Here is a 26581-nt window from a genome sequence, read left to right as displayed (position 1 = left end):
AGAGCGTTGCTTCACCAACGAAAATTAAAACAAATGCGTTATATTTTATTAGAAATGGTTGTTCTGTAGTGTTTAACACACACACACACACACACACACACACACACACACATATATATATATATATATATATCTATATATATATATATATATATATATATATATATATATATATATTATATTACATTTTCATTCTAATCAATAAATCATAAATATCCTATCGTAAAATTCCTGTATCTTTAACCCGACGCGAAACACCTTTTTCAGACCTTTTATAGACTTTTCCATAGACTTATTCTAACCAACCCCCACCCCCCCAACAACAACAGCAAAGTAGTTTGTAGTCTTACTCCCCGAGTAGGCGAAAACCTCCTTTGCTCTCTGGATGTTCAGCTCGACGAGACGACAACCCCAAGGACCTCTCCTGCGAACAGAGAGACTTGGTCGAATTGTGGATTCCGTCCACGTACGAAGTCGTTCTCCTGTTATGAAGAGGAGATAGGTCGACGGGCTTGACGTATGGCATACTAAAACTCATGCTTAGACTCAATATTCCTAAGAGTGTCCTATTTGTTTCTTTATTTCCTTGTTGAAGAATGACAAGGGGTTTTGAAAGAGAGGCAATCTGGTACTCTTGCCTGTACCAGGTCACGAGAAAGCGAGAATGAACAGTGGAATAATCAACTAGACTTATTCTAAAGCTAGGCTGTGTGCATACGTTCAAATCCTGATAAGGGTAATATAAGTGCTTTATGGTTCAATTTCATCTACGGGCTGCTCTGTGAGCAAGAAATCCGCGCTGGCATAAGGCCAGCTTAATCAATAAAACATCAGTTCACTTTGTTCGTAAGTTGAACCAAAACAATTCCTCGTTGTCAAATCTGCGTCTCTTCATTTGAGACCAAATCGTGGGCCCGAATTTTTCCTATTTGATGTTCAACTTACAACAAGCCGGTTGTTCTAACTTGTATGACGACACGAGCAGATAGTTGGTAACTCTGGGGCTGCTTTTTGTGTTAAAAAAAATGGATATATAAAAAGCTGCGAACAACCACGGCCTAGCTAACTCCTCGGTGCTCATCTCCCGGTAACTGGTTTTTCTTCGTCTAGAAAACAGAGGAGCCTAAGATGTCTGCCTGGTTTATTTTATTATCATTATTATTATTTTCACCCTTGCATGATTGCACCATCTCAGCCTAACACCTTCATCTTATCCAGCACGTCCATTAACCGATGCGTTTGAATATTACGTTTACTCCGGCTTTACTGCGTCTCTTCAAATGGAAATCTTGGAAATAAAAGATTTATTATGAATTAAACGAGATCCAGGGAAACGTGTCTAGAGTGCAGGCCTACTGTCCGCAGTTTCTTCAGAGGGAACAATGTTTGGTTGCTAACGTCAAAATTCTACCCCGTTTCCTTTTGGAGTATAGAGAGCAGTGTTTGATTTTATGATTGTGCTCGTCAATCGAATACGCTTATTGGCGTCTTCTTGCTTCTTGCCACCAAACTGCGCAAAGTAGTTGATAAATATTCTAGGTGCACAGCAAGTCAAATGAGAATATATAAATAAATAAATAAATAATCAAAACCAACTTCCTTTACGCAGAGGATTCTCACCAGATATACATTGGTCTATCAACACGGATTTAAAATCATATATGTCTACCCAGACCAGGTGAATATTATTCAAAACAAAATGTTTCTCTGCTATCCGAAACTTATATACAGTATTTACAATATAAACAAAATCAAAGGTTTTGCTTCGCCCCCCATTTTAGTCTCATAAAGAAAAATTCGGTCTAGCGGTGACAGTAACTGCGTTTGTTTTTCTCTTGGTTTACTGAGTAATGATAGTGGTATGAGTATTAATTCGTCATTTTTGTAAAGAAAAGGGGTATACTCAGTAAAGCAACCTCTACTTTAAATGAGCGAACCGAGTAACCAATTAACAAAGTAAAGCAAAAAAGAAATAGTAAAAAAAAAAATAGTCGCAAGTTAGCCTTGTAGGACCCCTCTACCTCTGTGTCCTCCAAGGTCCCCCCCCTCCCCCAGAGTAACCGCAAACCAAGGACTCCTTTTGAATGACTGGTACGCGGAGGCCGTATATCGTTGTTATAACAGAGTTTATCTTCAACCTACGGTCCAGAATTCTAGAAAAAGCTTCAACCAAAATCGAAGTCCTTCATTCCTCACGCTGTTGGACTATGTGGAACAGCGAAGATGCAATAATACTATTCTCCTTGCATTTTTTTTATACAGTTTTATCTATTCATCTATCATTTATTTTAGATAAGGGGTATCTCTTCTTTCTGTATTTCCCTTTACTTCCTCTTACTTCTTGCTAATGACACCACCGCATTTGGAAGTTTGAATTTCAAGTCAATGGCTCCAATGGGCTTGTTCCATATGAATAGGTTTCATCTGCTGAGCAATAATAACAATATAGGTCTAGAGGACTGCAAATTGGCATGTTGATCATCCACCCTCCAATCACCACATATACCAAATTGCAGCCCTCTAGCCTCAGTAGTTTTTATTTTTATCTAAGGTTAAAGTTATCCATAATCGTGCGTCTGGTAAAGATATAGGACAGGCCACCACCGGGGCGTGGGTGAAAGGTTTCAAGAAAGCTCATACAGAAAACTCGATTGAGCCTAAAAAACTTCAGTGCATTTTCTACTGGTTTCTTTCGTATCAGTAGAAGTTTGTCGAGAGGTGGACTTATCGAAATGTAATAATAATAAAATAATAATAATAATAATAATAATAATAATAATAATAATAATAATAATAATAATTGTATTATTATTATTATTATCATTATTATTATTATTATTATTTAATTGAAAATCACTCATCTCTCTTTATCTCTGACTGACAAATACTCACTCTGAAGATTCACTCCCTTTATGTTTCAGTCTATAGACTCTCACAGTGAACTCTCTCAATACTGAGAAGTAATATCTCTCTCTCTCTCTCTCTCTCTCTCTCTCTCTCTCTCTCTCTATATAATAATTAATAGAATATATTATAATATATACATCTATATATATATTTAAAAAATATTGCTGCTTTCAAAATACATATATCCCCTCTTAGACTATATAAAATGTTATGTAGAATTTTGACAACATTTTTTCAGATTTCTAGATAGTTTAAAGACAGGATGTTTTAAATGTGTGTTCAGATTTCGCATAACATATTGTAAAAGAATATATAACGTAGAATGTAGAAAGAGAGAGATTTTCTTTGTCCATTCGAAACTACGATTGTTTCCCTATTATGTCAGCGCTGTGAGATTAGAGGAACTCCGAGATCTCTGTTTGCTTCCCTAATCTGTCAACACGTTTGATAAGCGAGCTTGAGTCTTCATTGTGTTTTGGGATTCTGTCATCACATATGATAAGGGAACTTCTGCTTCGGTCGATCGAGTCGAGTACATGTCTTTTTTTAACAGACTGGTCTCGTACGCGTATGTCTTTGCCGAGTGCCACATGCAGATTACACATTTTGTATGTAAAGTTGCATAGATTCAACTTCTAGAAGCATTATTGCCCAAAACTTTTTGTATCATCTCCAGTCCAGCTTCTGTAAGGGAGAAGTTTTTCATTCGGCCTTAAAGACTCAAACCGTTCACATCTCTCTCTCTCTCTCCATCGCATAGCACTTTTGATTTTAAAAGTAACGTAACGATTTCGTACTTATTGAATGGTCACTCGTAACTTGTAATTTTCAGATTTGATATTTCTTAGAGTTTATTTATTGTTATTTAGTAATTTTTTGTGGAATCTGAACAAACATTGTTGAGTAACGGCGCCTGGTTTTGTGAAAGTGTGAAACAAGCCTGCAGCAAAGAAAGAAGTTGGTATACCAAAAAGGTAAAGTGTGTTATATTTTTATTAGTTGCAACTAATAACTGATAGGAACAGTGGTTAGGTAAAAACTAATAACTGATGGTTACGGTGGTTGGAGAGAAACTATTTACATTTTACACATTGCAAGTTTTTGTGTTTTGTGTTTATTCATTTGAAGTGATTTTTATGTTTTGTGCATTTGTCCATTTTCTTATTGAAGTGTGTCTTTTTATTTTACGTTCTGTGTGATTAATGCTTTTTGAGATTTGGTATTGTCCACATTTTTCTGTATTTTCATTTGCATTTACAATTCAATTGCCTTAGTTATTTTCATTAATTAATCGTTGCACATTTAATTAAATTTAACACTTGTGAATTCATTTGCATTTACTTAGAATTCTTTTCAAGTTTTATTATTGTTTAGCACTTGTGAATTAATTTCCAAATTTCAATTATTGCCTAACTTTTGAATTTTGATTGAATTAATATTCTTGAATTTTGTGATAAATTAATTTTGATTTAATTTTACTTAATTGATTCAAGAATTAATTAAACTTTACTGTTTTCAAGTAACAGTAATTTTCCCTGATATTGTGAATTTCACTTATAAATTTTGAGTTTAATAATAAATTTTTGCATTTAAAATTTTTGTAAGTGTTTTCATTTCTGACCAGTATATTTGCATTTGATTATATTGATGTTAGGTAGAAACATAGAGTGGTAATTGATCTGTTTTCCTTCAATTAACTTGAAGTGACTTAGAACCAGGGAAGTACGTAGACTTCTGAAATCAGGGAAATGCTTAGACTTTTAAAGTTGTTGATGGAGTGATGCCCTTTGATTAATTTACAAGATTACTTACAAGATTACCTCACACCTGTTTTGATGAACTTAGTCTGATTTTCTGCAATACTGGTAAGTTGTTAAGGGATCACTGTTGCCTGTAGAGCATTCAGTCGATTAGTACCTGTGATGAGGGTTCAGGTGTCTGGCTTTTGTGAGGTATCAGTTAATGAATGGTAAGTGTAGTAGCCAGATACTTGGCACTTCGTCACAAGTAATTAATGGCGCCCAGAGACCCGGGAAAGCAGATTTCATTATCACTCTAGTATATACTGGTGGTGTTAGGGATATGTTTTGTTAGGAGAGTGACCATATAGTTTTGTTTTGCATATATTGTCTTGAATTGTAAGTTGATAACTTAGAAGAAAAATGGCTCAGTTCAAGGCTCAGGAATTTTTAGCAGCCCCTTCCATCCACGTTTTATCTGAAACCACTCTGACTAAAGCACAGTGGAGTGCTTTAGCAGTGGCATGTGGTGGTTATGTGTCTACTAGTATGGTAAAGGCACAAATAAGATGTATTGCAATGGAATTATTGATAAACTCTGGTAGAATAACTGATGAAGATGAGTTAGAATTGGCTCAAGAATTGTTGAATGTAGCATGTGCTGATCTTATGAATAAGCAAGCAGAAAAGAAGGAGAAAAGTGATGCAGAGTTAGAGCTTAGACACATTGGAGCAGAAGAGAATTTGATTAAGCTAAAAATGCTTGCTGAAAGAGAGAGAATGCAAGCTGAAAGAGAAAGAATAGACAGGGAAAACAAGAAAGAAGAGAAAGAGAAGAAGAAAAAGCCGCAGAAGAGGAAAGAGAAAGGATAAAACAGGAAAGAGAAATCGCAAGACATGAAAGGGAGATGGAATTGATAAGAGCTAGATCCACATTACCTGTAACACTGTCTAACCCTAACCAAGGTAATCAAGACCCTGCATTTGATGTAGTAAGAGTACAGAAGTTAATCCCTAAGTTTACTGAAGAAGCTCCAGATGAGTTTTTTGATCACTTTGAGAAAGTGGCTTCAGGTATGGGATGGCCAGAGGATAAATGGTCAGTTTTGCTACAAAGTGTCTTGATTGGTAAAGGGAGAAGTGCTTATCTAGCCTTAACAGCTGATGAGTGTAAAGACTACAAGGTACGTAAACACAGTGTGCTACAAGTTTACCAGATGACCCCAGAGTACTACAATGAAAGATTCAGAAATTTAAGAAAAGATGAGAGGGGAACATTCTTAGATTATGCTTACAAAGTGAGAAGGTGTTTCAAACGTTGGTTAGGAGCTGCTAAAGTTAAAACTTTTGATGAGTTAGAAGAGTTACTTGTTCTTGAACAGTATCTTAAAGGAATTCCTGAACATATAAGAGCCTATTTGAGAGAGAAAGAGAGAGAGAGAGAGGTGAAGAAACTTGACAAAGCTGCTACACTGAGTGAAGATTACAATATAATCAGTAGTAAACGTAATTACAATGTCAAGTACCCGAGTCAACAACGCCCAGGTTTTAAGTCTTATACAAATAACAGGAACAAATTTAATGGGAAACCTACAAGTGATACTACCAAGAGTACACAAGCTAATACAACTCAGCAAGCTAATGTGAAATCCTCATCTAGTTTTTCAAGACAGTTACAGAAACCTAATGTTGTCTGTTTCAAGTGTGGAAGAATAGGACACTACAGTCAAGAGTGTTACCGGAATCAATAGCAGTCAAAGCCAGTTGGTCAAGTTGTGAAAGGTGACCAGGTGAAACAAACTACGAAGAACAATGTGGGAAAGAATCAGCCTCCAGAGAAGAATGAAACTAAACAAGCTGAATGTTTAGCAACCAGTGGAAATGTTACCTCAAGCAGTGAGTGGCTTAGCAGTGTGGAGGCTTTTAAGCCATATATCTATGAGGGTATGCTGTCAACTCAAGAAGGAAGTATGCAGGTACCAGTCAAGATATTACGTGATACAGGGAGTAACCATAGTGTGGTAGTACGTGGCTCTCACCCTCAGTTGGAGAAGAGTCTCACAGGAGATTCAGTTATTTTGAAGGGTATAGGAGGAGAGGAAGTAACTCCTATATGCCGCTTACACCTGTCATGTGAATTGGTGACAGGGAATGTTGATTTTCCTGTAAAGGACTCACTGGCTGTGGAAGGTGTACATGTTCTGTTGGGAATGAAGTTGGTGGTGTGCCATTTATTCCTTGTCCTGTAGTGACAGACAAACCATTGAGGATTAGTCCTACAGTAGAATTGGAGAAGAATAACCCCCACCTGTTTCCTAGTTGTGTAACTACCAGAAGTATGAAGAGGACTACGACTGCAAGTGAAGAAACTGAGGATTTGCACACCCAAGAAGGATCAAGTGAAGGATCTTTGAGCTTAGAAGAATTGTTCCAGGGAAGTGAAGTTTCCCATAGTGCTGACCAAGAAGAGATTTCCCAAGAAGATGAAGACGACGACGATGAAGAAGAACCTGATGTTCCTGAAGAGACTCCGAGTAGTCAAAGTGTTACTGAAGACAGTAGTGAAACTACAGTAGCTGAGTTAGCAGATATTGAGAATTCAACCCTAGAAGTTGGTCAAGTGACAAGAGAGAAGCTAATGGACTTGCAGAAGAAGGATGCATCGTTAACTGATTTATTCTTCAGAGTTGTTGATCGAGAAGAGATACAACAAACTCCTACCTGTTATTATCTGAAGGAAGGTTAGCTGATGAGAAAGTATAGACCTACAGATATACCAGGAGAGGCTGTATGGGGCGAATATCATCAAATTTTGATTCCATATCCGTTGAGAAAGCAAGTGGTTGCAGTAGGTCATGAGTCTGGACATATGGGAATCAGGAAGACTGTGGAGAAGATCATGAAATATTTTTTCTGGCCTGGACTTCACAAAGATGTTAGCAGGTTTTGTCGTAAGTGTCATACCTGCCAGATAGCTTGAAAACCGAATGAAACCATCAAGAAAGCCCCCCTACAGCCTATAGAAGTTAGAGGAGAACCCTTGAGCAAAGTGATTATAGACATGGTTGGACCGCTGCCGAAGACAAAGAAAGGAAATGAGTATTTGTTAACATTAATGTGTCCTGTGACAAGATATCCAGAGGCGATCCCTGTTAGAAACATATCTGCCAAGATAGTTGCTGAAAAACTTGTGGAGTTTTTCTCAAAGTTTGGTTGTGATACCACGTCCAAAGAAATAAGTACAAAGTGACAGAGGAACAAACTTTACTTCAAAGTTATTCCAGGATGTGATGAATTTGTTAGGAGTGAAACAACAGTTATCCACTGCCTATCATCCAGAAACTCAAGGTGCCTTGGAAAGGTTCCATCAGACATTAAAAAGTATGCTGACAAAGTATTGTTCTGAGTCAGGAAGAGAATGGGATGTTGGTTTACCATTAATGTTGTTTGAAGTTAGGAGTGCTTATCAAGAAAGTATGGGATGTTCACCTAATGAGATGATTTTTGGAAGAGAAGTGAGAGGACCGTTGAAGATTCTTGCAGAAAATTGGGGAGAAAATCAAGAGGAAAGCCAAGAGAATATGTAAGAACTTAAGGAAAAGGTTGAAAGAGATTAGAAAATTCTCTTTAGAAAACCTGAAAATGAGTCAAGAGAAAATGAAGAGGAGATTTGATGCTAAGACTAAGCTAAGAAGTTTTAGTGTTGGTCAACAAGTGTTAGTGTTCTTACCTGTCAAGAGATTTCCCCTCACTAATAAATTTCAAGGTCCTTACAAGATAATTCAGAAGTTAAGTGATAGAACTTATGTGATTGAAACACCAGAAAGAAGAAGAAGACAAAGGAAGATACATGTGAACCTCTTGAAACCTTATTTCTCAGAAACTAAAACTGAAACTGTGTCAGTAACCCAAACAACTTTATCTACAGAAGACGATGATGGCTACGAATTGGGAGCTGAAAGCAAGATGAATAATTCTTCAATTCTGGAAGATTTGGAGGATAAACTGAAACATCTGAGTGTTGGACAATGTGAAGACTTAAGTGAAGTAATTAGAAGTTTCCCAGAAATTTTTGCAGATGTGCCTAGGCGTACTGATCTGACCAAGCATGAAATCAAGATTCAAGAAGATGGAAGACCTTTCAACCAAAGAGCCTATCGCTTATCACCTTATCATCGAGATGTTTTGAAGAAGGAAGTTGAGTATTTGCTGCAACATGGATTAGCAGAACCCAGTTCAAGTCACTTCAGTTCTCCATGTGTGTTAGTGAAGAAACCAGATGGTTCATTTAGGATGTGTACTGATTATAGGAAACTGAATTTTATTAGTGTGGCTGACAATTATCCTTTGCCTCTTATAGATCAGTTACTTGATAATATTGGGCAAGCCAAGTTTGTTTCCAAGATAGACTTGTTGAAAGGATATTATCAAATTCCCTTAGATGAGAATGCCAAGTTGCTGTCAGCTTTTATTACTCCTTTTGGACTGTATCAGTATACTGTTCTGCCATTTGGTCTGATGAATGCACCTACAACATTTCAACGAGTGATGGATCAACTACTAGGATCGATAGAAGGAGTAGGTGTATACCTAGATGACATCGTGATTTACTCTACAACGTGGGAAGAACATCTGAAGATTCTGAGGAAAGTTTTCAAGAAACTTCAAGATAACAGTCAACTTAGAGAAGGGTGAGTTTGGAAAGGCAACTGTGCAGTATCTTGGGTTTGAAGTTGGGAAAGGCCTTCTTGCTCCAGTAAATGCTAATGTAGAAGGTATCTGTAAGGCTACCCCACCTACCACCAGGAAACAGCTACAGAGATTTTTAGGCATGGCTGGATTCTATCGTCGTTTTTGCCCAATTTAGCTCCCTTGACAGACTTAACTAGTCCCAAAGCTAAGTTAGTTTGGACTCCAGAGTGTCAAGAATACTTTGAGAAGGTAAAAGCCATTTTAGCTTCAAGACCAGTACTTCAAGCTCCAGACTTCGACAAGAAATTTGTGATACAAGTTGATGCATCAGACTGTGGCATTGGAGCTGTTCTACTTCAAGAAGATGAAAATAATATCTACCATCCTGTGTGCTTCACATCTACAAAACTGAAAAAACATCAGAAAGTATACTTGACAATCGAGAAGGAAACTTTAGCCTTAATCACCGCATTGAAAAAGTTTGAAGTGTATGTGAATAGACCTAGGAATGAAGAAATTTTAGTGTTGTCTGACCACAATCCATTATCATTTATCCAGAGAATGAAAAACCATAATCAAAGACTGACCAGGTGGTCTTTGTGCTTGCAACAGTATAACTTAAGAGTGTAGCACATTAGTGGCAAAAACAATGTAGTTGCTGATTATTTATCTCGTTGCGAATCGTTGGATTCAACACCGTGATAAAAATCATCTGGGGGGAGGTATATTATATATTGCTACGTTCAAAATGCATATATCCCCTCTTAGACTGTATAAAATGTTATGTAGAATTTTGGCAACATTTTTTCAGATTCCTAGATAGCTTAGAGATAGGATGTTTTAAATGTGCGTTCAGATTTCGCATAACATATTGTAAAAGAATATATAACGTAGAATGTAGAAAGAGAGAGATTTTCTTTGTCCATTCGAAACTACGATTGTTTCCCTATTATGTCAGCGCTGTGAGATTAGAGGAACTCTGAGATCTCCGTTTGCTTTCCTAATCTGTCAACACATTTGATAAGCAAGCTCGAGTCTTCATTGTGTTTTGGGATTCTGTCATCACGTATGATAAGGGAACTTCTGCTTCGGTCGATCGAGTCAAGTACGTGTCTTTTTTTTAACAGACTGGTCTCGTATGTCTTTGCCGAGTACCACGTGCAGATTACACATTTTGTATGTAAAGTTGCGTAAGATTTCGAAGCTTCTGGAAGCATTATTGCCCAAAACGTTTTGTATCATCTCCAGTCCAGCTTCCGTAAGGGAGAAGTTTTTCATTCAGCCTTAAAGACTCAAACCGTTCACATCTCTCTCTCTCTCTCTCCATCGCATAGCACTTTTGATTTTAAAAGTAATGTAACGATTTCGTACTTATTGAATGGTCACTCGTAACTTGTAATTTTCAGATTTGATATTTCTTAGAGTTTATTTATTGTTATTTAGTAATTTTTTGTGGAATCTGAACAAACATTGTTGAGTAACGGCGCCTGGTTTTGTGAAAGTGTGAAACAAGCCTGCAGCAAAGAAAGAAGTTGGCATACCAAAAAGGTAAAGTGTGTTATATTTTTATCAGTTGCAACTAATAACTGATAGGAACAGTGGTTAGGTAAAAACTAAATACTGATGGTTACGGTGGTTGGAGAGAAACCATTTACGTTTTACACATTGCAAATTTTTGTGTTTTGTGTTTATTCATTTGATGTGATTTTTATGTTTTGTGCATTTGTCCATTTTCTTATTGAAGTGTGTCTTTTTATTTTGAGATTTTGGTATTGTCCACATTTTTCTGTATTTTCATTTGCATTCACAATTTAATTGACTTAGTTATTTTCATTAATTAATCATTGCACATTTAATTAAATTTAACACTTGTGAATTAATTTGCATTTACTTAGAATTCTTTTCAAGTTTTATTATTGTTTAGCACTTATGAATTAATTTCCAAATTTCAATTATTGCCTAACACTTTTGAATTTTGATTGAATTAATTTTCTTGAATTTTATGATAAATTAATTTTGATTTAATTGTACTTAATTGATTCAAGAATTAATTAAACTTTACTTTGTTTTCAAGTAACAGTAATTTTCCCTGATATTGTGAATTTCACTCATAAATTTTGAGTTTAATAATAAATTTTTGTATTTAAAATTTATATAAGTGTTTTATTTTTATACCAGTATATTTGCATTTGATTATATTGATGTTAGGTAAAAACATAGAGTGGTAATTAATCTGTTTTCCTTCAATTAACTTGAAGTGACTTAGAACCAGGGAAGTACGTAGACTTCTGAAATCAGGGAAATACTTAGACTTTTAAAGTTGTTGATGGAGTGATGCCCTTTGATTAATTCAATTACTTACAAGATTACCTCACACCTGTTTTGATGAACTTAATCTGATTTTCTGCAATACTGGTAGGTTGTTAAGGGATCACTGTTGGCTTTAAAGTATTCAGTTGATTAGTACCTGTGATGAGGGTTCAGGTGTCTGGCTTTTGTGAGGTATCAGTTAATGAATGGTAAGTGTAGTAACCAGATACTTGGCACTTCGTCACAATATATATATATATATATATATATATATATATATATATATTATATGCTGCTACTTTTATAATGCATATATCTTCTCCTTGACTGTATAAAATGTTATATAAAAGAGTTTTGCAACATTTTCAGATTCCTTAGTTAGCTTAGAGTTATAGGATGTCTAAAAATGTATGTTTAGATTTCATATAAAATAATTTAAAAAGTTAATATAACGTAGAATGTGAAAAGAGGGAGAGAGATTAACTTTGTCCGTTCCAAGATAGAATTGTTTCCGTAACTTGTCATCACCTCAGATTAAGAGATCTCGAGTTCTCTGCTGTGTTTTGGAATCCTGTCATCACATCTGATAAGGGGCTTCTGTTTCGATCAAATACGTGTCTTTGTTGAGCATACTACGTAATTGGTTTCATACGTGTATGTCTTTGCCGAATAGCACGTGAAGATTTCATGATTTTTCTATAAAGTTAGGTCATATTAGAAGCTTCTAGAAAGATTGCATCATCTTTTGCATGCCCAAAACGTTTTGTGTGATTTCCGCTGCACCGCTTCCATAAGAAACGAAGAATCATCACAGACTTTGAATCCCTAGCGTTCAGACATTCTCTCTCTCTCCCTCGCCATACTTGATATTAACGTAACGTAATTGGTCACTCGTAACTTTTAGATTTCGGGTTTCTTAGAGTTATTTAGCATTATTTAGTGCTTTTTTTGTGGAATCTGAACAAACATTGTACAAGTGAGTAACGGCACCTTTTCTTTTGAGAAATATTGTGAATTGGTTAAATTTTTTGAGCTAGCTGCAGCAGTAAGAAAATTGATACCAAGGTAACATGTTATTTTAAATTTATTATTTGCAACTAATAGTTAAAATGGTTTGGTGAAACTTTAAATTTTTACACATTGCAAATTTTTGTGTTTTGTGTTTGTTTCATTTGAAGTGATTTTTTTTGTATTTATCCATTTTCTTATTGAAGTGTGTTTTTTGTTTTTTAATATTCTGTGTGATTAGTGCATTTTGCAATTTTGGTATTTTCCACATTTTTCTGTGTTTTCATTTTCATTCACAATTTGATTAACTTGGTTGTTTTCATTAATTAATCGTTGCACGTTTAATTGAGTTTAACACTTATTAATTAATTTGCATTTACTTAGAATTCTTTTCAAGTTTCATTGTTGTTTAACACTTGTGCATTAATTTCCTAATTTTAATTATTGCCTAACACTTTTGAATTTTGATTGAATTAATTTTCTTGAATTTGGTGATAGATTAATTTTTATTTAATTATACTTAATTAATTCAAGAATTAATTATACTTTGCTTTTTTTCAAGTAACAGTTAATTTCCCTGATATTGTGAATTTCACTTATAAAATTTTGAGTTTAATAATAGATTTTTTTAAATTTAAAATTTGTATGTGTTTTCTTTTTCACCAGTATACATGCATATATTTATGATTAGGTAGAAACATAGTGGTAAGTGAGCTGTTTTCCTTCAATTTACTTGAAGTGAATTAGAACCAGGGAAGTACTTAAACTTTTGGAATCAGGGAAATACTTAGACTTTTAAAGTTGTTGATGGAGTGATGCCCTTTAATTAATTTGATTACACATAAGATTACCTCACACCTGTTTTAATGGACTTAGTCTGATTTTCTGCAATACTGTTAAGTGTTTAAGGGATTACTGTTGCCTTTAGAGTATTCAGTCGTTTAGTACCTGTGATGAAGGTTCAGGTGTCTGGCTGTTGTGAGGTACTCAATTAATGATTGGTAAGTGTAGTAACCAGATACTTGGCACTTCGTCACTATATATATATATATATATATATATATATATATATATATATATATATATATATATATATATATATATATTTAAAATCCCTCAAGCTAGTATCTGCGTAACGACTTTACATCTATATGTGGTGAGGAGTTGGTTGCAGCCTCGCTATATATGATCTGCTTTTCAAACTGAAACCCGGTCCATGCGGGTAATAATAGACCTGCTTTTCAATTGCTTCGATTTGAGGCGATCGGCGTCCAAAGATTCCTTCTGCGATCATTTTCTCTTTCCGTGGAGACGCGAAACTGAAAATGATTTGAAAATGCGTGGTACTTTGGTTTGTCATGTCCGCGAAACCGCCGAGGTGCTGGTATAGTACTATATGGCAGAAGCTCAATAGGACGCCATGTTTAGTACTATAATATACTATTTAGCAACTCGGGGATCAAAGTATTTTATACATTATACACCCATTTCTATATTGTGTTGTCGACGAATTATATTAATAAACGATATCTTTGATCCTGGAGGGGCTGGTACTAAACACTGCGTAGATAACAAGCCAAAGTAACACCGGAATATGTAACCCTCGATATATATAAACTAATAAATAAAACTAGAAACCTATTCGTGAGTTTATGACCACACCCAACGCCTGGAAGTAAAGAAATTCTAGACCTACTTCCGGATTTCTTTCAAAATCCTGTCAGCTCTTGCTTGGTCTATATGGTCTAAGCCTCCTGTCTACAATGTCTTCAACTTTTCAAGATATCCGTCATGGTTGAATAATCAATGCGCTATATTTTAACAGAGTATTGATCGTTTCTTTAGCATTTACCGTCCACTAGAGTTGACTAACAGTCAGGTATTACATCTGACTCATTATTTAGGTCAACTGAGGCGTACCTACAGGATTTTTAAACAAACGGTCCCACACCGTTTTTTACCTCGCCCGTGGGATGGCTGTATCATTCACGTAGAAGTGAGGTAGTTTCCCCATTCGCTGTTATTATTAATTAATGATAATTGCGGTAAGCTGTGAGGTATGATAAACCATTTAAAACTAGTTTTCAAAAAATACTGTAGACTGATTCATAAAAGCTTTGATTAATTCCATGTCCACGGTCAGTCAGGAGCAACAACCCATCCTTAAACTAGACCTATAATTAGCAATACTCACCATGGATAATTCATCAATTACAGCATGCGATTAAGCTAGACCCATAACACTAGACTCATCAAGGATAATTATCATCGAATTAGCAGCATACGAGTAGTGTAGAGTTCCAGCACAGATCGCAACCAACCGAAGATAAACCTTTTTAATTTGAAGCAGTAATATCCTTAGATTATACGTGAGACTGGCTGCCCGGGAAATCAAAGGTAGTTTGAATGTTACTAAAACCGATATCTCGCCCTACGGAGGTGGGAATAATTCATCACTTGGAAAGTATACATCTTAAACATTCGACTTTTTAAGGATCTTGCTAATAATAATAATGATAATAATAATATGAACACCATCCAGAGGTTCTTATTCCTCATACCCTGAGGATGTTGTGCAATTGGAGCTTATATAATTTCAATAATTTACTTACATATTTATTTATTTCTAATATATAAATAATCTCTTCTTTCCGTGTTTCCTATTACCTTCTGTTACGTCTTTCAAATGAACGCCAAATTCTATGGAAGCTTGAATTTCAAGTCATAGACCCGTAAGGGCTTTTTCCACATGAATAGTATTAATGCTCTGAATTATATTATTTCTAAAATAACAATAAATTAACCTCGCATTGATTTACAGATTCATTATTACAGTAAAAGTAGAAAAGAATTCCCCAGTAAATTCCCCAATTTACCTGTAAGTAAAAAAAAAAAATAACGTATACAGGAATGGTTTTTATTCGTCATGAAGCCACAGTCATCACAAATATATACATTTAAGAATCGTGGAAACCCGAAATATACCAGGACCCACTGAGAGGGTCCTGAAATAAATAGTATATACATTCGCGAGACGAAACCACACATCGAATGTGAAAGGGTGTTTTACTAAACTTTCCTCCTTTCTCTAGATACCGTGAGACTCAAATGGTCTGGCTGGGAACTTTTTTTTCCACTCTCCCTTCGTCCAGCGGTTATAGACTCAGTTTCGTTTTCGTCTGCTGTTGCAGGTGAGGAGGAGGAAATACTATCCACTCCCGGCTCGTCATCACGTTTGAATCATCGTCGCAGGCATCTGGACCGATCTGGGTGGGAGTGGGAGCCAGGGGTGTGGAAGGGGCTGGGTGTGTGTGTGTGTCTGACCAACCGACGAAGGTATATGAAGAAGGGAGTATGTAATAAAAGGGGGTAAACCTGGGGAAACGGCTCGCGGTACGTTCTTCAAATGGTCGTTTTCCTTACTAGCCCCCCTCCCCCGACACCCTCCCGCCCACTGCAACTCTATAACAGCCACATCATCCCCACCCCTCCTCTCTCTCTCTCTAATTCCCGCGCTCCCAATAGTCTCACATTCACCATCTCCCCCCCCCCCCCGCCTTTCCTTTCTTCATATACAGGAAAAATGGTGGGGGGGCGGGGAGGGGGGGTGGGGGGGGGATAACGGGAGGGAGGAACCACGTGGTAGTCACTGTTGCGTCACTGGGTCAGGCCGAGGACTGCTTTGGAAGAAGCGCTTTCCCTCTCAAAGCACAACTGTTTTTCCATTTATTTCGCCCCTGTCTGCATGCGAGGTGGAGAGGGAATAATTATTATCGATTTTTTAACTTGATCATAACTACGAAATGAGACTACTTCGTGGCAGATAAAACAAATGGGTAATAATAGTATAGTGTCCTAGGCCTAAGGTCACATTAACGTTTGACTCCCAGAATCAAGTTATATCGAAATCCCGTTCAATTTTTTCTTTGATATCTCCTTCCTTCCCGACCCTTGCTTTCTCGTCTAAGATATTATAACTTCCAGAAAAAGTGTATAAAAAATGGATATAGTATAGGCATACTCTCTTTTCCACGGCTCTCTATAACCCTCCATAGTTCAGGAGGCGTTTGCGTTATATAAGCGTACTCAGAGAGAGAGAGAGAGAGAGTTGACATAGCGTGAACAAGATTTGCTGACGAATACCCCAGCAACTAAACTACATTGTCTCATTCATCATAATATTCCCGGTAGCGATCCTGATAAACTCCCTTTTAATGAAGATCTGGTCAAAGATCCTTTCGTTATCCGAAGATTTGGCATTACGTAAAGAATGCTTTTCAACCCGGGCACCGATATTTAAAGGGAAATAGCAGTCGATTCTTGGGTACGCTGGGAGCATACTTTGTTGGATGCTTTTTCTGGGAAGGTTGTTGGAGAAGGTGGGATGGGTGGGGGGGGGGTGGGGGGGGGGGGGTCCGTCCCGTCGTCCTCTCTTGGGGCCGGGGGTAGGCTACCGGTGTAGGAAGGTAGGGTAGGTTACGGGTGTAGGAAGGTCACAAGTGAGATGCTGGATTCCTGTCCTCTGTTTTAAAATGGGATTTACGTGTGATTTAATATGTCAGAACGAGGATTTTCATTTACGGTTTTAAATCCCACCGGTTTTGCAAGTTTGCGAAGATGCCGGGCGTCAAAGAAACATTACATACACGTAATCAATGCTTGTCTTTCTATACAGTTATATATACGAGATTATACGAGCGCTTCTCGTTCGTTTTGTCGATATGTGGTCAATACATGAATGACCTCAATTAAAGTATCGCTGAAGACATTGTGCGTGTCCGTTTAAGGGTATAATTACAAGGAACTCTTACGAACACTGTTTGACTAAGTTTCATCAAGCAGTAGCTTTCTTATGAGTTATATTTTAAGAACACTTCACGTGAATCCAGGTTCACGTAGATTTAGTTTTTGCGCCGTTCGGTGTCAGTTCACTCTGACATTGTCTAGCTCTGCGATTACGGATAAATCGTATCGAATGATTACCGATGTCTATCGATGATGACTGCGTTGATCAATTGAACGAACAATATTCACATTTGCACCGAAATGCTGGTTTACGATGGGGGGGTTGTCACGTGGACTTGGTTGTGTTACGGCATGCCTGAAGTACGATACAAATACCGTTTGTAGCATCTTCATTCGAGTTAAAAGTCCTTTTTAAGCGGGTGAAATTAATACTTCTCTATCGACGTTATAATATGAAATTTAGCTGTGATAACATAAATGCGTATCGCATTCGTTACAGCGCGTTTTACGATTGATGCGACGAATATATTATGTCGCAACAGCGGAAAGAAAGCGCGATGGCGCTCGTCGCTCGCTGTTCTCCAGGATCGTTTCGTCGCCATTTGCGAAACGACTGAATGATATGGCAATTCGGCATTTTATGAAACGAATTCCCCACGTCCTTCGTCGCTCCCGAAGGAGAGGAACTTGGGCATTTATGGCCAAAGCATCGTTCATCGACCACGAGAGAGAACGGTGCCAGTCGCCTCTCACTTGTCAGGGAGGCCGTTGCATTATGGGTACGGGGCCCGCGACCCACCGACCAATCAGCGGGCAGCGCGCTCGTCGCCATGTTTGTGTGTGTAGAATGTCGAGGAGAGAAGTTGTTGTGAGTTCTGGGGGTGCGACAGTGAATTGATGTGATTTCGGGAGGGCGTCGCAGCCGTCGTCAAGTCGCAAGATGGCCTCGGAGGCCCCGCGGAAGTTTCGGGAGAAGAAGAAGAGGCCGTCGAAGCCCTACGACCGACCCAAGGTGAGCGATTTTGCCTCCGCCGTTTGTGGGCCTCCTCCTCTACCTCCTCCGAGGAGGTCCTCTGGCTCTTCCGTTTATATCCACGTTTTCCTCTCCTCGCCGCCTTTCTTTCCCTCCGCTGGGTGTTCCCCATCCCTCGACGCCCTCAATGGTGGTGGCTGCGCCCACGTGACGCGCCCCCACCGCTCTCCAGGGGCGTCTCTCGCGGGCGGCCCTGGCCGCCAGTTTGTTTACGTTGCGAATGCGTTATGGTGGTCAAGACCTGCGCGTGTTTTATCCGCTTAACCTACGTCGTACGGGCGCCCTTCGCAGGCTGGTTTTAGACGATACGACTGCGGGCGACGGAGGGGCAGGCGGCGACGCCGCAGGAGCGGCGGAATTCCCGCTAACGGACAAAATTGAGCAGGGTTTTGAATCGCCGTCGAAGGGTGGACTCAAGTATATGTATTTCGGTAACCCGACTCGCCGGGGGAGGTCCTTCGTCGCGTGTGTCGCTTTCTGGCTGTTTTTGTTGAAAGAGGAGTTGGCGTAGAGATGCCTGCAGGTGGTCCTGTGGCGTATATCTTTAAACTAGCCCATAGTAGTGGGTCGTAGTAGTACCCTCCCCCCTCCCCCCATCCTACCCACCAGTTGGTGGTGATGCTCGGGTTAGGTTGTTTGTATTTTGGAATTGGATACAAGCAAGCTACGTGTCTTCCTGTGGTATTATGAGTCATTTTTAAAATGAATTAGTTTTGCCAAAGCATTTTGTAGCAGTGGCTACTATTGGGCCAGTTAAACAAGGCTAGGTGGTCGGTCTAAGTAATAACACTGCGTCGGGTATTTCTTTGGACATTACAGTTTCCTTCTGTATTTGAGTTGCTTATTAACAATGAGTCCGCACAGGGTATTTCCTTGGAAATTACAGTTTCCTATAGTATATGGGTTGCTTAGTATTAAGAATTTACCAATATCTTTTGGGGACGAATGTAATTAACCCCCAGGGGCTAGTATATTAAAAACGGCGAAATACATTGGATGCCCCGATCCCTAGGGGCTTTCGTATTCGTGGTACCGTTCCTTGCAGTCTGTACAGAGTTATTCCCCAGAATTACTGGCTAGGCTACCACTATGGCTAAAATAAAACCTTAGCTGCATGTTGTATAGGAGTTTTTGGTGTTTTGAACGATGTTAACACCTAATTGCACCAGAAATCTCATTATCCTGTTAGGCTATTCCCTCCTTGCATCTAGGCTAAGATTGAGGCTTTGGGGTGAGAAAAAAATAAGAGTAATGAAATGTTGGAATACTTAACACATGCACGGGCAAACGTATTCACCGCAGATCCAGTAAATTGGAGAGTGCACGGTGCTTCTTAACCAGAACCCCTAGCCTAACCTGGCTTGGAACATTTAGAATATACTTCTGTAACCTAGTGTGTAAAATTGTTACCTTTTTTTATTTTATCCTAGATTTGTAAAGTCGTAATTTACTGTTATTTGCCAAAGTTACAGGTGAAATTTGGTGGATGAGGAGTTTGGGCCAGTGAGTTTGTTTTCCATGAAAATTGTCAGTAATTTGAAACAAATTATGAGATAAATCACATTTCAAAGTTTGAAAAAGAAACCCACAAAATCACTGTTATACACAGTGATTTTGTGGGTTTCTTTTTCAATCCCCAGAAGAAAACAAAGAAGATTTTGTTTATTTCAAAGTTTGTTTGCATTGCCCCCAGACTGCCCAATGTTTCATTGCAAAAAGACTCATTAACTTGAGAACTTTACAGTTTCAAGGCTAAACAAGTTAGATACTAAAAGAAAAGGGTCATGCAGTCAATGGTTAAAAACTGTGACATCACTGCTTTGTAGATATGAAAGTAGTAATGTTCTTGTTTAAGTGGTAATAACCTTCGACATTTTCATTATTCAAAAGAGTGACAGCTAGCATATAACTGAACTACCATGTGTAAAGAAGGAAGATTTATCATTTTAGATAGTATGAAATTTTAGTGTATATATATATATATATATATATATATATATATATATATATGTGTGTGTGTGTGTGTAACATTAAATATGTTTGTGGTATCACCCAGGGTAAAAGTTGCAAATTCAAGTAAATTTGAGCAATTTATAAGATATAACACAGCCTCAGGTGCTTTTAACCCTAATCTGTTTTTGGGCTAGTCTAAGGCCTAGGTTATACCAAGCTATCCAGTTTTCTTTGCAGGATTTAGGCCTGTTTGTAACATTTGGGTCGACATTTTTATTTTGTGAAGCTTTTACTAAAGGATTTATAATTAATTAGTGATTTTTTATATTTATTTCCTAATGTGCTGCAATCTATTCAGATTTTGTAGCAAACTGCTTATGCACAAAAGGCCTAGGCTACCCAACCTGTACATGCGATGTATGTACAACTAAACTTTACCGTACTATTATAAGTGTGTGTGGTTTGACTAAGGAGAAGCCAAAAGCATCAGTGCTTATAAGACAATAGAAATAAAATTTATGATGTTTTGGCCTGTAAGTAAAATTCATGAATATATGACAAAAGGAAGAATAATTTCAGTTTTGTACATTGTAAGCATATTTTGATACAGTATTGACAGTCATTTTAATTAGAAATGTTAGGATAAGGAAGGATATATGTGATGATATCAGGCCAAAAGAGCTGGATATCACGGTAATGTACTCTGTTCCTATTATTAAACCCTGTAGGGGGATACTACTGTTAGAGCACCTCATGCGGTACACTGTAGGCATTACTTGAGGTTCTTTGCAGCGTGCCTTTGGCCCTTAGCCGAAGTGGCTGTAAAACTCTCGAAGCCAGGACCATTTGCCCATCCCTGCCCATTTGTTTCTCAGTTCTTGGGTAAAAAAAAAAAAAAAAAAAAAAAAAAAAAATGGGTGTCTGGTGGCACCAAACAACTTTTACATAATTTTATCCCAGCAACATTGCCCAAAAGTCCAAGGATCTTTCTCTTTGGAACCTGTGGTGGCTGCAGTGCTCCTCTCAGACTAAAATGCATCTCACCTCGGGTACTTGTAGAACATAGGCTGGAGGTTGAATGGGTGAGCAACAGGCTCTGCAAGGCAGCAGTAAGGGTAGATTTCATTGTTGGAAATCTTATTATAGAGCCTTAGTTTATAAATGTGCGACTCATTATGTACACCCTATCATCTGAACCTATTAAAATATTATTGACCTTGGTACTAGTTGATTTTACTTTAGGGCAGCACCTGGTTCTCAAAAGTTTTTCCTAGAAGGAGAGTTCAGATGCGTTTCACTCTGGCTTAGAGCCTACTAATCCAAACTAGGACAGGAGCATGGCATTTCTGTTTGGAAATTCCGTTTGCCAGTCAGGCAGGAGAGGTGGTGGTAGGTCCTATTTTCAAAGGAGTAATTAATGTCAATAATGTTGAAGTGGTTAAAAAGGATATTGATGACTAGCCAGTGTTGGTATTTTGTTTTGCACACAGTTTTTCTAATCATGAAGCAGCTAGTGGTAAGTGCTTCCTGCGGGTTTTCTCATGACCCAACCCAAAGGAACCATTACTAGGAGTGAAAAGGGCACTTAAAATCCATTGAAGTCACAAACTTATCTTTTGAAAGACAGCTTGTTTTCATGTAAAAAAAAAAAAATGTAAACATGGCTGTTACTTCGCTGCATTATAGAATGACAGATTGTGGTGTGGTGGCTGATATAGTGCTCATAATGGGTAATGAAGCAGTGCTTGAGATAGTCATAATGGTAAGAAAACAGATGCTGTAATACTCAATGTAAACAACAACATCAAACAAAGAAAGTTTTAACTAGTAGTATTCTCGATAGTTATGTCACAACACAACAGTGTCTGGGAATGTTTCTGCATCATGAAAATATAAAACCTCAAATTTACAAGAGCAGCATATTAGGCATATGGGTGAGATTATTGCAAAGTATGAATTCTGGTGAAAAAAGTATTTTTTTTTTTTATTTTTTTTTAATTGTCCAGCATTTAAAATGACCTCCCAAGATAATTCTGGAGTGACCTGAATATTTAGAATGTTGATGTTTGAAGTAATTGTTACCAAAATAAGGAATTATATTTGGAGGAGGTTAGTGGGTTACCTGTCATTAAGGTATTGAACTCAATGAAGTTCCATGAATGACATTAAATGTTGATAATCAAAGAATAATTCAAGATAAAGTGCAAGTGAAAGGGGCAACTAAGAGGTGGTCCAAGAGGGTGGAGGAATTGATTATTAAATCATCAGCAGAACCCCAAATGGAGGAGGGAGAAGCAAAGTTAGGAGGGAACAGAACTCAGGTGTACACCTCCAGCTACCAGGAGGCAGCAGGTGTTTAGTGTTGTCAGATTAAACTGATATAAAATACAAGCCTGTCGAATCCCCTATAGCTCATGAGAACAAGGGAAATGCAACCAAGTCTCGCACAAAATCCAATTGGTAGTAAGATAAGAGAAAAGGGGGAAGCTTTATGGGTGATCTAAAATGTAAATTGTTTGCAATGTATGAGACTATGGTAGCGTAGAGAGAAGCTCCAGGGAATTTCAGTGTTTAGAAAGGGCCAGATAAGGAGATAAGCATGAGAACATAGATAAGAACTTGGTATCGGAAAAATGCAAGTTAAGACCCTTGGTTGTTTGGTTTACATCACTTGGGATGGAAGAACAAAATTGTTACCGTCTGTTAATAAGTAAAAGGACCAGAGTATATTCTGTTTCTCATTGTTTTCTTAGAGTACAATGCTTCATATCACATGTCTTGAAGTGAATATTACCTAACAAAAAGTCTAGGAAATAAAGCCAGGAATAATATGCAGATCCTCTCTTGCCTGTAATTTCAGTCATATGGTTAGAAGTAGCATAATTTTTAACTATTTGTTAAGGAACTGAATTATTACTGCACGAATCTGGGTGCTGTGAGCTCAGGATTGATCTTAAAACCAACAGTATTTATGTGGATTATCAAGATGGAAAGTGCTTGAGAGTTAACCTGGAACGTGGGTGTCCAGCTGACATAGTAGGCTACATACTGAAAGAATTTTTCTGTAGTTGTGCAGGGTTGGTGGGGTGCGGTTTAGGGGAGAGGGGGATGTTTGCCTCGTAGAAATTGCCTAAAAGAACTGAAATTCTGAGGCATTTTGTGTAAACTGTTTTGAGAACTACAAATACATTATAGGTTAGTAGTTATCTAGCAATGTGTTCATTTTTTCCCCCTTGCTTGAGATTATGTTTTGGCTTTCAGATCCCTTCAAAATATATTAACACCACCTAATTTAAAGGGTCCACTACATCAGCTTCAATTTTTCCATCCCCATTTTCTTTTCTAGACAGCTTAAAGATGTTTGCCAGTTCTCCAATATTTAATTACCTGGTGTCCATCAGTATGAGTTTCTGCATGTAAATGTCATACATCAAGGAATCCCATGCTGCCAACTTATCGCTGGTTGGTGATTTTTGTCCTGTGTCAGGGAGCCTTATTTTGGGGATATAAGCAGTTCATTGTTTTGTATACTATAGGCAAATACTATTTAAGAGAGTAAGATTTTCATTGGAGTCTGATATACCCATATTTTTCTCTACCAGGGAATCATCCGCCGTGTTACCGATTCAGTGACAGGCCTTTTTTCGTCGTCATGGCTGTCAGGGTGGATGGCTGGGGAAGAGGAGGAGGAAGCTGGTGACACTCAGCAAGCAGGTTCATCTAGAGTTGCCAGCCAAGTAAAAACGATGGCCCCACCTGGCGAGTCTTTCATTTTTGCCCAGCCAGCTACAGCTCGTCGCTCATTTCGTCCAATCTATCCTGAAGAAGGTATGACAGTAATTGAAATTTGCTTAGGAAATATGCTTGAAGATTTATTGAGGTATCCTAGTGAGCATGTGTAACATTTTCATGTAGGAACCAATTATTATGCTAAAAATATTTTTTCATCTAGAAAACATTCATTTTTAATTTATTTTTCCTTCCAACTGCTAGGTATATTTTACCCTTATTTGTTTAAGGCTTAGTTGGGTTCAGGGGAAACTAAAAGAGTTGAGATGTTGATACAGTTAAGGTCAGATATTTTAGTGTATGAGGAAAAAGAAAATAAATAGGCCAAATACCTGTACTAGTTGACTATTGTGGGGACACTGGTGATAGTTTGCCTTGTGTGATACACTGTAGATAATCCTCCAGGTTCTTAACAGATGTCTCTTTGACCTAAGGTGCCTTTTTCTTTTACTATTCAAGCTTTCCATTTGGTTTCTTCTACATTGCCATCCAATTTCTTCACCCAGGTCCATTTTACTCCCATATAAGAACAACTGCTTCAGGTGTGTTGTCAGTCTAGAAATGCAACTTGATCATTTTATAATGTATATTATAGTGAGGCACTATAACTTTAACCGACATTGGCCTGGGAAACTCGCCTATCTATTATGGCGGAGAGGTTACTCACATGTTACAAGGGACTTTTCATGAAACATTACCAGCCTCGGCACACTAAATCACTCAAAATGTCACAGCTGCTTTAATTCATAAGCAATTTCAGAATGGTATTGACCAGCTGGCTTTGCTAAGGGTTGCTCTGATTGAACCTAACCAAATATTTACTAAAAACCAGAAAGGAAAATTACACTTTGGCTGGAGATATGGTACACGTAAGATTAAGGAGATTAGAACACGGAAGGTAAGTAAAACACTTAGTCACCATATTCAGGAAGAAGTAAGAAAAGTAAGAGTTCAGTGGAATGTTGTCAGAATTGCCACTGGTAGATAGTCTATTTAATGGAGGAGGCCTGAGTGGCCACCAATGTAAACATATCTTAGAAAAAAATTGGGATCAAGAAGCACTTTTAGAATTCTGCCCAAGCTAAGAATTAAGATTGAAGACCGCTGCTCAAGAAACCCAGAGAGTTGATCTTAATGAAAGAAGGTGAAGAAGTTGAAGCCAGTTGAATTTGTTATAGTGAGATGGTTGGCATTTATAAGATGATTCCATTAGTATACCAGTTTAGGTAGATAAAGAAGTATTATTTGGGAAATTGCCTGCTAACAAGGAATCAAAATACAAAAGTGGTTGGTTGACACTACTGAAAGGTGTACAAAAGGCACCATCAGTATTGTGTGGTATGTCATTAGGGTAGGAATAACTTGAGCCTTAGAAGAAGACAAACAAGAAGGGGAAAGATGTCTACATGGAAGAGAGCAGAAGGCCAAATTGTAGATGGCAAGGGGAAAAGAGGCTTTTGGAGGAAAGAAATTGTAATCTTACAACAGCAAGGGAAGATAGAAAATATCCAGGATAGCAAAGTGTTTTGAGTAAAGATGTAAACTATTGAAATGGGGAAAATGGATACTTGAACAATGGGCCAGTTTTTGAAGGAAGAGATAGGAGCAGAAGAAATGAAAAAGAGCCTTAAAATCAGTACACAGAAAAACGGAAAGCATTTATAATGTGGAAAGCTAGAGGAATGAGGCTGCTTGAGCATGCTGTGAAAATATTGGATGAGGTCCAGAAGTAAAGGCTGAGGCAATGAATTGGCAGTAGAGGTAGTCTTCATAATAAATCGGCTGCAGGAAAAGCACCCTGCAATGTAGAAGATTATGTGGATTGAGAAAATAAGGGATATAAGTGTCCCACACTTTGAAGATACTGGAAAGGATGAGAGATGCTAGACTGAGGGATGAAGATACTGGAAAGGATGAGAGATGCTAGACTGAGGGAAGAAGTACAAACAGGTACAGAGCAGATGGGATTTATGAAGTTAAGGGGAACTGGTATATTTTGTCTGAGACAACCAATGGAGAAATTCGGGGAAAAGCAAAGGGACCTACATATGGTATTCATTGACCTTGAAAGGGCTTATGGCTGAGTCCCAAGATAAGAGGTATGGAGGAGTCTGTGGGAGATGATGGTGCCAGGGAAGTATGTGCGATTGATACAAGAGATGTACTGAAATGTATTTACCAGAGTGAGGAGCAGTGTTGGGGAGACAGAGGGTTTTGAGATGAGAGTAGGATTACACTAGGGGTCGGCTCTTAGCCCATTTATCTTTAAATAGTGATGGACGTTATAATAGAGGAAGTAAGGGAGGCAGTACCATGGAACATATTGTATGTGGATGATATTGTTCTGTGCGCAAAGGGCAGGGAAGATCTGAAAATGAAATTGGAAAGATGGAGACAAGTTCTG

General features: G+C 37.9%; 1 protein-coding gene across 3 annotated transcripts in view; it reads left to right on the top strand.

Annotated features, from left to right (window-relative positions):
- The window catches only part of LOC135218742 (nuclear pore complex protein Nup153-like), a 54908-nt gene that overhangs the window by 3722 nt on the left and 24605 nt on the right, over nucleotides 1-26581 (top strand). Inside the window, exons 1-2 of one of the 3 annotated variants that reach the window (XM_064255208.1) lie at nucleotides 18200-18414; nucleotides 23991-24216. In XM_064255208.1, the coding sequence (XP_064111278.1) occupies nucleotides 18343-18414; nucleotides 23991-24216 (298 nt within the window). In that variant the 5' untranslated portion in view covers nucleotides 18200-18342. Of the gene's footprint in view, nucleotides 1-18199; nucleotides 18415-23990; nucleotides 24217-26581 lie in introns of those variants that run through there. The other 2 variants (XM_064255195.1, XM_064255202.1) reach the window with 2 other exon arrangements.

The sequence above is a fragment of the Macrobrachium nipponense genome, chromosome 19 (genome assembly GCF_015104395.2).
Source record: "Macrobrachium nipponense isolate FS-2020 chromosome 19, ASM1510439v2, whole genome shotgun sequence".
Taxonomy (NCBI): domain Eukaryota; kingdom Metazoa; phylum Arthropoda; class Malacostraca; order Decapoda; family Palaemonidae; genus Macrobrachium; species Macrobrachium nipponense.
The sequence above is the reverse complement of the archived record's forward strand: the minus strand, read 5'-3'. Positions and strand labels throughout refer to the sequence as shown.